Genomic DNA, 15,898 nt, shown 5'->3' with positions numbered 1-15,898 from the left:
ACTCCAGAATGTTATGAAGAGCGATCAGATGAATTGCAAAGTCCCTCTGTGCCATGGAAATTGTCTTCCCATTTCAAGGATGTTGTTCCTACAAAGATTGCAATTAAATCAACCATTTATCGGATCATCAAGAACTTCAAGGAAAGAGGTTCAATTGTTGTGAAGAAGGCTTCAGGACGCTCAAGAAAGTCCAGCAAGTAACAGGACCGTCTCTTAGCGATAATTCAGCTGCAGTATTGGAGTGCAATCAGTTCAGCTTGCTCAGGAATGGCAGGAGGCATGTGGGAGTGCATCTGCACGCACAGTGAGGCGAAGACTTTTGGAAGATGGCCTCGTGTCAAGAAGGGCAGCAAAGAAGCCACTTCTATAAAAAACAAAACAAAAAAACAACAACAACAACAACAACAACACATCAGGGAAAGACTAATACTCTGCAAAAAGTACAGCAAGTGGACTGCTGAGGAATGGGGTAAAGTCATTTTCTCTGATGAAGCCCCTTTCCAATTGTTTGGGGCATCTGCAAAAAGGACCGTCCGGAGAGGAAAAAGTGAGTGCTACCATCAGTCCTGTCTCATGCAAATAGTAAAGCATCCCATTTGTAGGGCTGCTTCTCATCAAATGGAGTGGGCTCACTCACAATTTTACCAAAGAACACAGCCATGAATACAGAATGCTACCAAAACATCCTCCGACAGCAACTTCTTCAAACCATCCAAGAACAGTTTGGCGAAGAACAATGCCTTTTCCAGCATGATGGAGCACCGTGCCATAAGGCAAAGTGATAACCAAGTGGCTTGGGGAACAAAACATTGATATTTCAGATCCATGGCAAGGAAACTCCACAGACCTTAATCCAATTGAGAACTTGTGGTCAATCCTCAAGTGGCAGGTGGACAAACAAAAACCCACTAATTCTGGCAAACTCCAACCATTGATTATGAAAGAATGGGTTCCCATCAGTCAGGATTTGGTCCAGAAGTTGACTGACAGCATGCAGAGGTCTTGAAAAAGAAGGACCAACATTGCAAATATTGACTGGCATAAACGTGATGTAATTGTCAATAAAAGCCTTTATAACTTGTGAAGTGCTTGTAATTATACTTCGATACATCACAGAAACAACCGACACAAAGATCTAAAAACACTGAAGCAGCAAACTCATTCTCAAAACTTTTGGCTGCGACTGTAAAATGTGTAGGTGTCTTAAAGTGAACTATTCACACATTTATAGATCTGACATTTAGCAATAAAAGAAAAATATAATGCAAGATTAAAGTTTATGTTTTGTTATGTTATGAAAAGAGTGGGAGAAGACAATAACTTTTTTACAACACATAAAGCAAAATGAATGCAAAGGCAGTAAGTACGTCCAACTTCAAAGTGATTCATAAACAGCTTTTAATTAAAAACCTATGGGGGGGGGGGGGTTGAATGTCTGTACAAGGTTCAGTTATCTGTACACTTCCAGCTTTTAGTTGTAACTAACAGTCATTGCACAACCTGGCAACCGCTTTCTACAAAACTGCACATTATTCTTGAACCATAACACTATTTGTATTCCAGTAAACCCAATCTCTACCAGGGGTTACAGAAACTCTTCCTCTCTAGAAAGTCAAAACAAAAAAACAAGGACAGATGGGCAGAGGCAAAAACTGGGAAACTGAAAAGAACTGGAGGCAGTGATTTTGGGGGGGGGGCACAGAGCGAGAAAGCGGGAGACGAGAGACACACCCACCATAAAAACAAGAGTGGAGACATAGGGCTGTCAGAACAGCCCTATCATGTTGAGATTGGGTAATCTTTTACTCAACGTCATAAAACGCAGTATTCCTTAGAGGCTCAAATAGGAGCTGTAAATATTGCAGGTTCCCGGGCTCACGTTCACAGCCATTTCTGATTTTCTCTAATCCACACAGCATCAAAAGCATACATACAGGCTCAATTACATACATGCACTCACTTAAATCCTTTTTAAATGGTGCTGAAGGTTCTACAAGGTCTTTTAACTTTACAAGGCCAAGACCTATTCCCTTTTCATTAGTGATCATGATTGATTACAACTAATAATTTCTCTTTGCCATCTTAAGAAGGATTTGTTGAACACCCCATGATGTGTGTTTGTAAACCTTTGATCATAACTGTATATCCATGTCTGTGCAAATGTGCAGGGAGTGTCACAAGCACCAGCACTAGTGTATCTATGCTTGCTTCACAAGCACAGAAGTTAAGAGGCGGATGTGTCAGGGCACGTCAAAGCCAACAGTTAAGTTTAGATTAAACAAAAAAGAAAACAAATATCCTCCTCACCCCTCTGTGAGGGACCACGAGGGTCAGCGTGGACTCAGCGTGCAGTTCTTAATTTGACGCTGAGCTGTCTGCAAAGCAAACAAACCGCCTGCTAGAAAAGTGAACCTGACATTCATGTTGTTTACTGTATGCATGTGAGAATGTAATGTAGTGTAATGCGAGTCCTTGGCCCTGTTCTTTTTATCGGCAGCACTTTTCTTTTTCATGGCTTTCACCCAAACACAGTGATCCCAGGAGCTGCTCGTGCTGTCAGGTGGTTGAAACTATGTGCACATGTGGGACATTATCAGTGCCTTTCATATTAAATCTAATGTTTTTATACAGTGGATGTTAGAAACTCACACAAACATCTGTGGCTTTTAACTACATCCTTATTTGCCAATAGTATTCATACTTAATTATTTCTTAATTTGCCAGTTATTTATTTTAGTTACCCGAGTAATTCACGAGTTTAAAAAAAAAAGTAAATAAACAGTGCAAACCCACCATCGCAAATTTCTGAAGTTTCGATTTTCTTGTTATGTCCAAATGAGGTGGAGAAAGCTGTCAGTTGTTCTAAAAGTATTCACTTCACAGGGTTTGAATTTCAAGCTAATCTTATGAATTCTTTTAGAAATCCTTCATTTACACCAAACTCTAACCACTACATGGCCCATAAAATCTCATTTTAATCTGTTTTGGAAATATACCCACAGCCTAACAGACAAACGGTCATTAAACCAGAGCACACAATAACAGGGTGGGTGGGAGGGGCAGATAAGTGCCCGAACACCGATAAACTGCAGACAATGTGGACGGCCTTGACAACCACCAACAAAAGCACCAGACTCAACTTCTCAGATCATACCCATCATTAAAAGTACTATAGGTTTATACACCAAACAACCTACATACATCAAAGAATTACAAATACAGTAAAGAGAACATAGGATGGGGACATACAAGTGCCCTTTACTCTGCATTCATGTGTCCAGCCACACCCATCTTCAAACTCAAACCTTTATCTGGATCTGAACTATTGTACACACCTGAGACCAGAGGCATTTTCACACAAGAACCCTGGACAACATCTGGAAAAACAGGTCTGTCCTTTTGTAGGAGGTTAACTTTTCTCGATTTATACTTCACTGTATGGTTATAAAGTTTGCTCAGTTCAAGTATCAAAATATAATGATTTTACTAATAAACTCATTTTCATTCTTAAAATGACGACTTTCTGCATGCGGATATTGCTTGTGGTGATCCTTCATTGTGACAAGATTAGTATTACTAATAAAGATTTTCTAAAGTATTTGTCACTTAATCCTAATGGCATTTTCAAAAGAAAACTCCTCAGGGCAAAATGCAAGCCAATAAAATACACGACCAGTGCCATTACAACATGTGAGAGTGTGTTGACAGAGTGCACGTGGGCCTCCAGGAAATTCATGGTTCACTTGTGTTTGTGTGCTTTCTAAATTTTGCCTGATGTCCAGTGTGCATTAAGCTAATTACACAAGAGCCACAAGCAAGGCCATTTTTACCATCACCTTTTCATTAAATTATAGAAGAACGAGTAACAGAAGTATGGCCTTTAACCATATTGCATAAACTTATATGAGAGGTTTTAATTTACCAGTCAGGGTTCGGACTTTTGTCTGTAGTAGTTAATTCTGAATTATCACAGAAACAACTAGTTTCCTCTATAGGGTGGCTGGGCTATGCAAAATAAGTGAGTGCAATCCTTGTCTCCTGAGATCCCAGGATCTCCAGATATCCAGAAGGAGCTCAGAGGAGAGCCACCTTTCCGATGTGTCAAAGGCAGCCTGCTGAGGTGGCCGGAGCATCTAATCAGGTCTTATGGGCACCTTCCGCTGTGGAGGTTTACCAGGCACACTCAGCTGGCAGGAGACCTCGAGGTAGATCTAGAGCTCACTAGAGAGATTATTAATCTCATCCGACCAGCAAGTACCTCAGAAATCTCCCACGAGAAACTGGAAAATGCTGCTCGGGAAACAAATGTCTGCTTAGCCTGCTGCCATCGCAACGTGGATAAGCGGAAGAAAATGTATGGATGTGGATGAATATCATGGATGTATAAATAAAAGTTAATGTTTTCTTTTATGTCTGCTGTTGCCATTTCCAGCATGTCATTAAAATTTGATCTCATCTAATAAGGTCACTTCATAGTCCATCTGAAATGTCACGTCATGTTGACAGAAAAGGTTGGTGGGAATAACACACACACACACACACACACACACACACACACACACACACACACACACACACACACACACACACACACACACACACACACACACACACACACACACACACACACACACACACACACACACACACACACACACACACACACACACACACACACACACACACACACACTCATTTCCTGGGTTGTGTGAGTGTGTCACAGTCACTGGTATCTATTCAAAACAGTCTTTACTATGAATTAATAGTCAAACTCACAACTCTAAAATAAAAATGCAAATCCAGTGGTTTTGATTATGTGGAGCAAAACCCTGTGAAAAATCTGTGTGAGCACATCGAAGCTGCAGGATGCCATCGCTGTGGTAACTGATGCTGAGCTGCAGTGAGAGGAACTTGAGTTGCAGGCAGGGATCCGGGTCACAGGAGAAGCAGGGGGTGTACAGGAAATTAAGCCTGCACATACTATAACCACGTTAAAGCCATCCACCACAGCCTGAACATAGGCTCCTCATTCACAGCGTGAAGGCTGACATGGTAAAGGTAATACTCTGAGGTATGTTCAGACTGTGCAGTGTTTTTGCAGCACTTGCAAGAATGTCGACACAGCAAATATTAAATCATCTCTTAATGTTAAAAACATTTTTAAAGAACATTTGAGGTTTTCTATGTCTGTCCAGCTTTCATACCAATAGTCATATGAAAGCAAACAGAAATTCGCAATTCAATGTGTGTTAGCGGAAATAGATAACATCAACTCACATAACAGCAGCTATCAGACCACAGATTAGCATCATCTCCTGTAAATAACATTACTTGTGCTGCCTGTCTTGAATTAGCTGAAACCATAACAGAACAGCTAGGTATGCATTTCAGCTGTTTCTGTGAATCCCACTGTGAACCCACACTCCAACCGACCCAAAGTACAGATACAGGAATGATATGGTTCTTCGTGACTACAGACAAATTTCGCTAGGTTTTTTGGAACAAATCGCTCACCACATCAAGGTGGACCGCAGCCCTGAAAGTTTCTCTGCATTTCCCAGAAAAGCAGATGTGAGAACCGAATGTTCAGCTTAGTCAGAGCAGACAGTATACGGCCAGCTTCTGATATAAGAACACAGAGGATGATGGGCATCAAGTGCCCTGCCACCTAGATGCTCTTTCTAGGAGACATTCTAGCATAAACCAAACAGTAGTGAGAATGCACCTGAAAGTTTTGTGTTACATGTGGGAAAAAGCAGCTTCAGAGAATGTCTAACCCTGATTTTCTCCACACTGGCTGAAGTTTATGTGTGAAAAAAGCCTCTTTCCCAACAACCTACATACAAATCCTGGCCCCTCCACATCGCATGACTAGGATGTCATCAAGGAGAAATGCAGTGACTAGCACCGAGTCTTACTCACAGCAGGCTAATCTACATAAAAGGTGTAAAATCTGAAAGTACTTGATTTAACTTTCTGCTGAGATTCTTTCAAATTACGACCTTAATTAAATTACACTGATTATGACATCTGCTTGGAAGAGCAATACTTATTTGACTTGACATTTTAATGTGGTTAAAAAAAAACAATACTCCAGTTAATTTATAAGTGTTTCTAATTGTGTTAAAAAGATGATTAACCTTTAGGTCAGACTGCTGTGTTTCTTTTGTTCCAGCATTCACTTCTGCACAGGTTTAGTTAAGGCCCCCCAAAAATCTGCAACAGTTATTTCAGGGCACTTTTTAGGATTACTTGAAGATCACAGAAGGTCCACCTCACATGAGCAAGCACTTAGCAAGAGCAGGGAGAAAAAAAGAAACTAACAGGAAGGTGGCCATCTGCCGAAACCAGCGGGGGCGAGAGAAAAAGATGCACAAATATATCGCCCATGTTAAATGTCATCAGCTTGTCAGCATATAACACGACTTTTAAAGATGTCATAAACAGATGTTTATCTGTTGTGCTGCATCAGTTCTGCTCTGGCTCAAATTTTTAATCGCAAGACGGTGTGATAAAGAGAAGAGATGAAAGTCTTTGAAATCTATTTTAATGCATCTTTATTTTTCCAGTCACAATAGAGGGAAAAATAAATAAGAGCAAAAATAATAAGTACTGGTACTGGAATCAACTATGACTCATAAGAGCAACGAGAGGCCCCGAACATTTTCTCCGCTGTAACCTTCAAACTGAAGACTTTAAACACACAAACTTCTCATATTGTCAAATTTACTTACAGAAAATCTCTCTGTCAAGATTTCAACACTGTAAGCACCTAGATTTACAGCGTGTGTGTGTGTGTGTTTGTATGCACTGCAGTTTATTGCCAAAGCCTCCCACCTTGCCAGCCGAGCTCACTTCGATGAGCTGCAGATACATCTTGGCCAATATCACACAGCACTATGCACCACTACAGCAACTCAACAACTCAATTTCCAACACTTGATTAGAGCTAAATGAATTACTACAGTGAAAGAGACAACATGCCGACAAAGTCCAATGACAGGATATTAATGATACTGCAAGATTTAGACACAGTAAGCCAGTGTGTGTGTGTGTGTGTGTCTGTGTCTTTGACCTTCAGATGAGAAGCCTGAGGAAGGAAAAATATACTGCAGCGGGAGATAGCGTCAGTGTTTGTAAATCGTCCTGAGAGCGAGTGTGAGCACGTGAGCGTGAGCGCGTGTGTGTGTGTGTGTGTGTGTGTGTGTGTGTGTAAGGCAAAAGAGAGAAGTAAAACTGGGAAGTGTTATGGTATCTCAAAACACAAACTTGCCTAGTGCTCACCAGAGAACTTTCTGTCTGTCAAGTTATCTAGATCAAGAGAACTACAACTACTTTGAGAAATAAACCTACTTATGGAACCTCACAACAACCTTCTGTTAGACAGATATAGTAAACAGTTTTTAAAGAAAAAGGGCATCTACCACTGAGAGACCATCTCTAGACAAAAAGCTTGACCCACATGCAGGAGTTGTGGTGCAGGTAGGATACATCTCAGGAATTAAACTTTCATTTACTCTTAAATTAAGCGATTCAATAAAGGGAAAGGTTTAAATAATCATAGTGGACCTGGCCAAATGCACTAAAGAAGGAGGAACCAGTGTCACACTTCTACTGAAAAGAGTTGAAAAAATTACCAGTCATATTTTTGAGAGCAAACTTAACCCCTGACTCTGTGGGTACAGATTCCCCTGACTTTGACTTGAAGATGCCAAAACACCAGCTTGACTACTGCATTTTTCAGCATGTGGCTTTCAGGGGTCTTATAAGCGAAAACATTGCTGGAGCTCTGATTACTTCATACTTCATCGTCTCCTCCATTCACCTAAGAAGTGGATGAAGCTGTACCAGAAACATTTGCTCGCACCGCACACTGCTGAACCAAATCACAGGTTTCACTCCTGCGTTATCACACCATATCACCAGCACCAAGATTTCCACAAACCTTTTTTGAACTCCTCCAGCATGGCGTCCAGCTTGGTGTCGTGGAAGACGAAATGGACCGGATGGTTGTAGAATTTGGTGATGGTCTTCAAGGTGGTGCAGTCGTCTGGGTCCACGAAGGCCAGATCCTTGACGAAGAGGATGTCCACGATGTTGGAGCGCTCGTCTTCGTACACGGGTATCCTGGTGTAGCCGCTCTCCATGATCTCGGACATGGTGTTGAAGTCCAACACGGCGTCGCTGTGGATCATGAAGCAATTGTTGATTGGCGTCATGACATCCTCCACTGTTTTAGTCCGGAGCTCCAGCGCTCCTTGGATCATGTTGAGCTCCTCTTTCACCAGGTCATTGTAGGGCTCGGTGACTTTCAACATCTCCACTAGCTTCTCTCTGTTGTACACTGTGCCGATCTCCTGGCCCAACACGCAGTCGAGGAGTTTGCTAATGGGCCAGGACAGAGGGAAAGTCAACAGCATGAACAGCTTGGTGAGAACGATGGTGTTCGCCCCGACTGCTAATCCGTGTCGGGAGCACAGAGCCTGGGGGACAATCTCGCCAAATATTACGATGCCGACAGTGGAGGCGACGACTGCTCCGACCCCGGACTTGGTGAGGTCGTCCAGGAGGATGGTGAGCGTAGTGTTGACCAGGACATTACCGAGCAGCAGTGAGCACAACAGGTAGTTGCCCTTCCTACGAATGGGCTCGATCTTCCGCGCGTACTTCTTCTCCTTCTCTGTGCCGCAGTTCTGCACGATGCGCAGTTCCATCGGATCCAGCGCCATCAGTCCCAGGTTGAGCCCGCTGAACATGCCGGACAGCACCAGCAGGAAGCAGATGAGGATAATCTGCAGCCAGATGGGCAGCAGGGACTTCTTCGCCTCCACCACGCGCAGCCTGCCGTCTTCTTCGTCCATCAGGTACCACTTCTGATCCCGGGCGTCCAGGACGCACAAGCCGAACACTTTCACCACCTCAGTCTTACGGAGCTGCTTGATGCTGAGGGAGACTGTCCCTGAGGTGTTTTCGTCGTTTACCTTCATGGGTCCCCTAACATCAATATCATTCTGATCTTTGGGGCAAGTCCTGTTTAACCATTTATCTGGGAAATCAGCATCTTCTTTATCACTGACGAACAGTTTACCGAACCTGATGATACCCGAGCTGTTGGGGAACAAGTGGAGCCCGTAGACCCTTAAGGAGATGTCGCTCCCCTCGGTCACCTGAATATCTCCCCCTTCCGTGGTCTCGGCTGGCTTGTCGCTCTTCTCTAGCCTCATGCCGAGTATCCGCGTGGTTTCCCTCGAGTCTGAAACCGAAGCTTCAACCGGCCTCGTCGCAAAAACGCATGAAAACACGAATAAAGTTAACGTAAACCCCCAGCCACTTGAATCCATCGCCATGTTTGTTTCACTCTCTGCCAACAGGCGAACTGACGTCACCTACTCGTTTCCACAAGCCTGCCTCCAAATTTACATACAAATATCACCCAATCGGCAGCGTATACGTCACTAAAACTTGGGCCGAGCCCCAACAGTTTCATTTTTTTAAGGTCGACTGACGGATTTTCTTTTAAAGGTCGACCGTGTGGGAGCAGACGAAAATTAACGCATGAATGGATGTAACGATAAACAAATTTTAAATACAAAAGACATCAAATAATCACATTTTATGACATTTTCCCACCACGATTTTTTATGTATTTAACTTATTTATTGTGAAAAAAGATAAACAGTGTTACAAAGTAATTAACGTGGTCTTTAACTTAATTTTTATTGAAGAAAATATCAATTAAGTTGTATATTTAGCTACTATATGGCACAGAAAAACCCAAACTGAGTCATAAAAGTATTAACCTTCACAGACAACTGTCTTAATTGTGTTTACCCGTATGACACGTCGAATTAAATACAAATGCTGAAGCAGTATCAAGCAAGCAAGCAAGCAACCAAGCAATTTATTTATATAGCACTTTCAGATCAGCCCCCAGCTGAACACAAAGTGCTGTACACTTGACATGCCAAAATGATACATTAAACATGTTAAAAAAAAAATAAGAAAAATAATAATATAAAATAAATAAAATATATATATAAAAATGATTATTAAAATGACATTAAAATAAATAAAATTAGCACAAATAGCAAAGACAATAATAAAATAGTATATATAATGATGATGAGAACTACATCCATCCATCCGCTTCCGCTTATCCTTTCCAGGGTCGCGGGGGGCGCTGGAGCCTATCCCAGCTGTCATAGGGCGAGAGGCGGGGTATACCCTGGACAGGTCGCCAGTCTGTCGCAGGGCCAACACACAGGGACAGACAACCATTCACGCTCACATTCACTCGCACATTCACACCTAGTGACAATTTGGATTATCCAATTAACCTATCCCCTCAAACTGCATGTCTTTGGACGGTGGGAGGAAGCCGGAGTACCCGGAGGGAACCCACGCAAACACGGGGAGAACATGCAAACTCTACACAGAAAGACCTGATGGTGGAATTGAACTCAGGACCTTCTTGCTGTGCGGCAACAGTGCTAACCACCGTGCCACCGTGCTGCCGAGAATTACATTTAAAACAATAAAATCAGCACATTAGATCAAAACAATAAAATCAATAAAATCAGGGTCAGACTGTGTCATATGCCAAGGAGTAAAAATGGGTTTTAAGACGTGTTTTAAAAGTGGACTGTGAAGGGGCCTCTCTAATGTGCTGGGGCAGTGCTAGTGTCACTGATTTGAAATACAATGCATGTTTATGTTATCTACTGTCTCTAGTAATGCTATTAATACTCCTCTGTGTGCTGTGCAAACTGAATATTTGAGGCAAGAAGAAAAACCTTGGGTCACAAGTGAATAGAATGCCAAACTAGGCACACTCACCGGTGGATAAGAGAATGATAATGCCAACACCAAAGACAATGAAAGGATTAATCTCTTAAACACACATGCGTCTTAGCATTTTGAGAAAAAGAAATAAAACGTTTTAAAATTTAGTTTTTACACGTTTTTTTTAATGAAAAGATGCTGCTAAATAGAATCACGTGTGTAAATGTATTACTTTAATCTTGAATTACTTTTTTGTTGACATTGTAAGTAAATGTAATTATTGAGGGCAGAGCAACATCTAGTGGTCAAACCGTGGTCAATGCAGCCTAACGTGCTGGTGTGAAAATGGTGAAGGAAATGAGAATCATTCTAATCTAATGATTCTAAGTAAAAATGAGGCTCAAAATTGTGTATATACATAAGAAAGGCCTTCAGGCATGCAACTACACCCATACAGGATCTAATTCAGTTCATTTGTAAAGTGTGAAAACTGCAGTGAAAGCATTAAATTCTCGGCATTTACTTGTAATTAGTGACAGAAAAACTTTTTTTGTTCTCTCCGCTGAGATCAGGCTGGAAAATGTTTCTGGCCCACCTGACAGTTTATCTGAACCTGTTTTCAGGCTCTTTGCACTCTTTCTTTTCCCACCTTTAGCTTCTGCATTCACAGAAGCTGTGGTCCAGGTCTTCTAATTCTTGAACATCTTTTAAAACTGTTGCCATCTGACAGTAACTTGTAGCCTTTTTTTCAACCTTTAATCAGATGATGTTTGCATTACTTTGTTTTCAGAGGATTGTATACTGGTGCCTGTACACTATCACACCATTTTATTTCCTCATGTTAACCTTAACATGAGGAAATAAACATGAGGAAATAAATGCATATCTTTGCTAAAACAAGTCTTGTTTTAGCAAAGATATGCATGATTTTCTGCATCTCACTGTAAGCTAAACTTGTCTTCAGCAGAGAATCACATATTGCTCATTCATCCATGGAAATACTGTAAAGACACCTCTTTGGCTTTGTTCCACTTAATATATTTGAGAAACAAAAAAAGAAAAAACAAACCAATTTCATTGTATGGTTATGTTTGCACATATAATTTATAGGTGTTTAGTATATTCTAAATTATTTTTCTTTTATTTGTTTAATTTGTGTGCACTTTTTTCTTATTTCTGTTTTATATTGGATCATACTCCAAACATAAAAAACAAAAGTTCTCCAGACTTTAGAGGACGCGATGAAGAAATAAAGTGTTTTGTCACCAATCCCTTTATAATCGTCTCCACTGTACGATGTGTAATGGTACCACAAATCTCTAGTCTTGGTAACTTATATTTTTACCTGGAAGTACATGAAGAGCCACATTATTCATTTGATTAATTTGAACTTCCTTCAAATTTTTATTTAACTTACCTAGACCTCCTCACAGGGCTGTGAAGAAGCTCGCAGATGTTTCTGATAATTCAAGGAACTGAACAACACAAACCTTTATTATTTATTCTTTCATTGTGTCAAGCTGAAAAATGTAGCCATTGTGAGGTGCATCAGGTGCTTTCCTGATAGTATTGATAGTATTAAAATTCTGACCATACACTGAAAAAAGAACATGTTGGATTTACTTAATTCACTAGTGGACATTGGTTGCACAAATGTTTTACTTTGGCAGCAACTTAAACTTTTGATGTAAATTAACACTTAACTTTAAAACCCAAGGCAACTTGCAAGATGGTTATGTAAATCCAAGAGATAGCCAGTCTCCTTTTTCAGTGTACTTCTCTGCATTCATAACTCTTAAATTTTTAGAAGATCTAGTAAAGGTTTCAATTTGTCACTCCACGATATGAGTTGCCACTGATTTTCAGTTGAGTTCTTGTATAATTTGGTGTACCCAGTCTTTTTTCCCCATTTCCCTTCCTTAGAAATAGCTTCTTCACAGCCACACTTCCACTGAGACCGCTTCTGATGATGCTACAGTGAACCGTACATGGATCAACTGAAGGCCTGATGCATCTCTCAGGTTCTGTAACTTGTCCTTGTTGGATTTTCTCCCTATTTCTCAAGGACCTGACTTTCAGATACTATTCATCAGCTACTTTTAGCACTGCCACTTCTTCAATATGCCTCTCACTTGTTTCATCAAATATTTTTCAAGGACACACGATGTTCTGTGAATAGCTATTTGGGAATCACCTTTTTGGTGTAAAAATACTAATGTATTCCTGTCAAACTATCTTTGGCATTTTGTTCAGATTCAACTAAAGAAATGGGAACACATTTTGTCTTTTGTGGCAAGCTGCTAGTAAAAAAGTACCTAAAGAGACATTTAACCACTCAAATGTGTCCAAATGATTTATTTGAATGACGTGTTCTCTCCTGGAAAAGAGTAAGAAGACAAAGAAGAATTAGAGGAAGACCATGACCAAAGTGGTTAAGAATTTCCCTGCTGAAGTCACCGACTGCTGGGGATTATATCTGCTGATAACAGCCACTCAATGGGCCGCTAATATTCAACAAGGCATCTAAGAGAAATTTCGCCCCACCAGCTGAAATCCTAAAATCCTAAATACAGATAGGTTTTCTGAAAGACTGTTGGTGATTATCTAAGTTTAACTCAAAGAGTAGTATTAATCTAAACACTGGGCTTCCAGAAACAATCCATATGCACAGACTGCATGAAGATTAATTTCTTTAATCATATTTGATCAGCTTCCTGAGCATAAATGCATATTTAGCTTTTTAATAATAATTTATGTGTGTAAAGTAATAGCGAGCCATCTGAAAAGTATGATTACTGAAAACAAATGAAGAATAAAACATATGAAACTTTGAACATGAAAGTGCTTTTTTAAAATATGTTTTTAGCGACACCTTGTGGCCACATCTTCTTTTGAAAACAGCATTGTGCAAGGCGGTCTATGACAAGAAGTGACTTGAAAGCCTAAATTCCATAAAAAGCCAAAATGTGAGAAGGGTGTTACAGTAGAGATCTCAGTTCACAGAAGCACACACGAACACAACAGTGTTAATACGTTGTTAGATTACAATATATGGCAACATTTAATTTCTTTGTTTTATACATTTTTATAAAATGTTGTCCTCAACCTTTCCTACTGGTACATATACTCTATGTAGTCATCACCGTGGCACGTTTCACCTTTATAATAATGAATTACTGATGATCATTTAGTTGCAGCTGCTGAACATTGCAACCTTTCTCTGAGTTTTCTGGAGTTGCGTTAGACTTTAGGCTGAAAGCAGTAGTGGTTTCCTCCTTTGGTATTCAGGAAACTGAAACCTCAGACAGGGAGCAGTGAGAAATGCTGCAGAAACTTTCAACCAAAAAAACTGAGATGAAAAAGAAAGGAACATGTCAGTGGTGTAAAAACAAAAGGAAACAAAGGCCGTAAATGCCAATTTCAGGGAATGAAAGTGTAAGAAAGAAGAGACTTTGAGAAACTGTCAAGAGATCCTGAAGATTTCAATAATGTACTAAACAGATTTGTGCAGCAGCTAAAGAAAGTGAAAGACGTTTGCCATTTTTACACTACATTTGTTTGGCACCAGTTTAACAAATACGAGTTTTCAAATAGAAAACGTGGTCAGCTTTTACTTTGTACAGCACCACAATGAAACATTCTTCACCACAGCTGCTGTAGTAGAATAAAAGTAAAATAACTGTTAAAGCTGGCAAATCCGGAATAAAAGCTGTATTTTAACAGAGCTACACGTCAGATAAGTTTAGCAAACTATGAGAAAATTTGCCTTTCCTTAAAAAGGCAAACATTTAAAATGCATGTGACATGTTGTTCCTTATTGTCTGCCAGATATGTAGGTGCTTTTATCAAATATGATAAAATAAAGCTGTTTTTAAACAATGTGACTGCTCTAAAAGTTCAGTTTCACGTTTTCCTACTCTTCACTTTGTATCATAGTAAATAAACCGAAGGAGATATTTGAATCTTCATCTCAGGCCGTGAAGCTCCACCCACCTGCTGTTCAAACCTTGTGTTTGCAAGTTGCAGCAAGTCAGAGGAGTGTTGGCTTAAACGGAAAGCAGCCAGGTGATAAATAAGGATTATTTTGAACTTTGAATCAGGCAAAGATACTCCACACATCAAGAACAAAAACAGGTCTGGAAATGAGCGTCATAGGTGTGCAGATTTAAGAGGCTGGTCCTCCCACCACTTCCTTCTTGCTTGCAGGCAGTTAAAGTTATTCAAAGCCCTTTAGCATTTGAAAGGTGTCAGCTGCGGTTTGGGGAGATTATTATTAGCATTTATTTTTACAAAGTATATCTCAATAAAGATTAAAATGAGAGCGCTCATCCTTAAAGAAAAGAATCAGTTGCGACCACTTAAACAAGCTACTATGTACATGCAGCCAGTGAGTGTGATTCTTATAAAACAGCATTAAAGAGACGTGTTATTTCTTTCTTTCTTTCTCTTTTTTGACTGATATAAAATAATATTTATGGATATATATTTGTTTTTTCTTTGAAAGGTGAATTTCATTTGAGTTTTGTTTCTTACAGCCCAGCAGGCAGGCCTGTGTGTTGGGAGGGTGTACCCGATCTCTTCCTGAGCACAGCTGCCACCCGTTTCTCCTGAGGAGCCAGTGCACAGCTGGCTTTATTCAGCCATCAGCCACCCAGCAGAATAAAAGCTGGTGAAGAGCTGCTCAGTCAGTGAGTGGGTCAGCTTGTAGTGCTGGCTTACAGGATATGTCTGAAACTAGTGACTAGCTAGTCTACCATGACCTGGATGACTACACTCAAAAAAATCTGTTGTTGGATGAACACAATTTAATCATGGCACCCAATTTGCACACAATTCAACCAAGTACAATAAACCATTTTCAATCATGTCAAACCAACACATTTGGCATTTGGTGGTTTAATGTAATCCGATTACATTGGATCAACATAGTATACTTACATTGGTTTGAAGTGATTTATTTAAGTATATAGAGTGAAATGTGTTTTAATTCATTCTACACAGGTTAAAAACTTTTGGAAAACACAATTAAATCTTGTTGTTTGAACAACTACTTTGTTAATCAAGGCAATTACTGCAAGTCTTGCTTAATAAACCAATATGGGGGCTGATGATTTCA

General features: G+C 40.2%; 1 protein-coding gene across 1 annotated transcript in view; it reads right to left on the bottom strand.

Annotated features, from left to right (window-relative positions):
• Positions 1-9,387, bottom strand: part of LOC116313582 (metal transporter CNNM4) — a 51,325-nt gene extending 41,938 nt beyond the window's left edge. The window contains exon 1 of the mRNA XM_031731333.2: positions 7,946-9,387. Coding sequence (XP_031587193.1) covers positions 7,946-9,347 — 1,402 coding nt within the window. The 5' untranslated portion in view covers positions 9,348-9,387. The remainder of the gene's footprint in view (positions 1-7,945) is intronic.
• Between the last annotated feature and the right edge of the window lie 6,511 nt (positions 9,388-15,898).

The sequence above is a fragment of the Oreochromis aureus genome, linkage group 12 (assembly GCF_013358895.1).
Source record: "Oreochromis aureus strain Israel breed Guangdong linkage group 12, ZZ_aureus, whole genome shotgun sequence".
Classification (NCBI taxonomy): Eukaryota; Metazoa; Chordata; class Actinopteri; order Cichliformes; family Cichlidae; genus Oreochromis; species Oreochromis aureus.
Note: the sequence above shows the minus strand (reverse complement) of the source record. Positions and strands in the feature narration are given on the sequence as shown.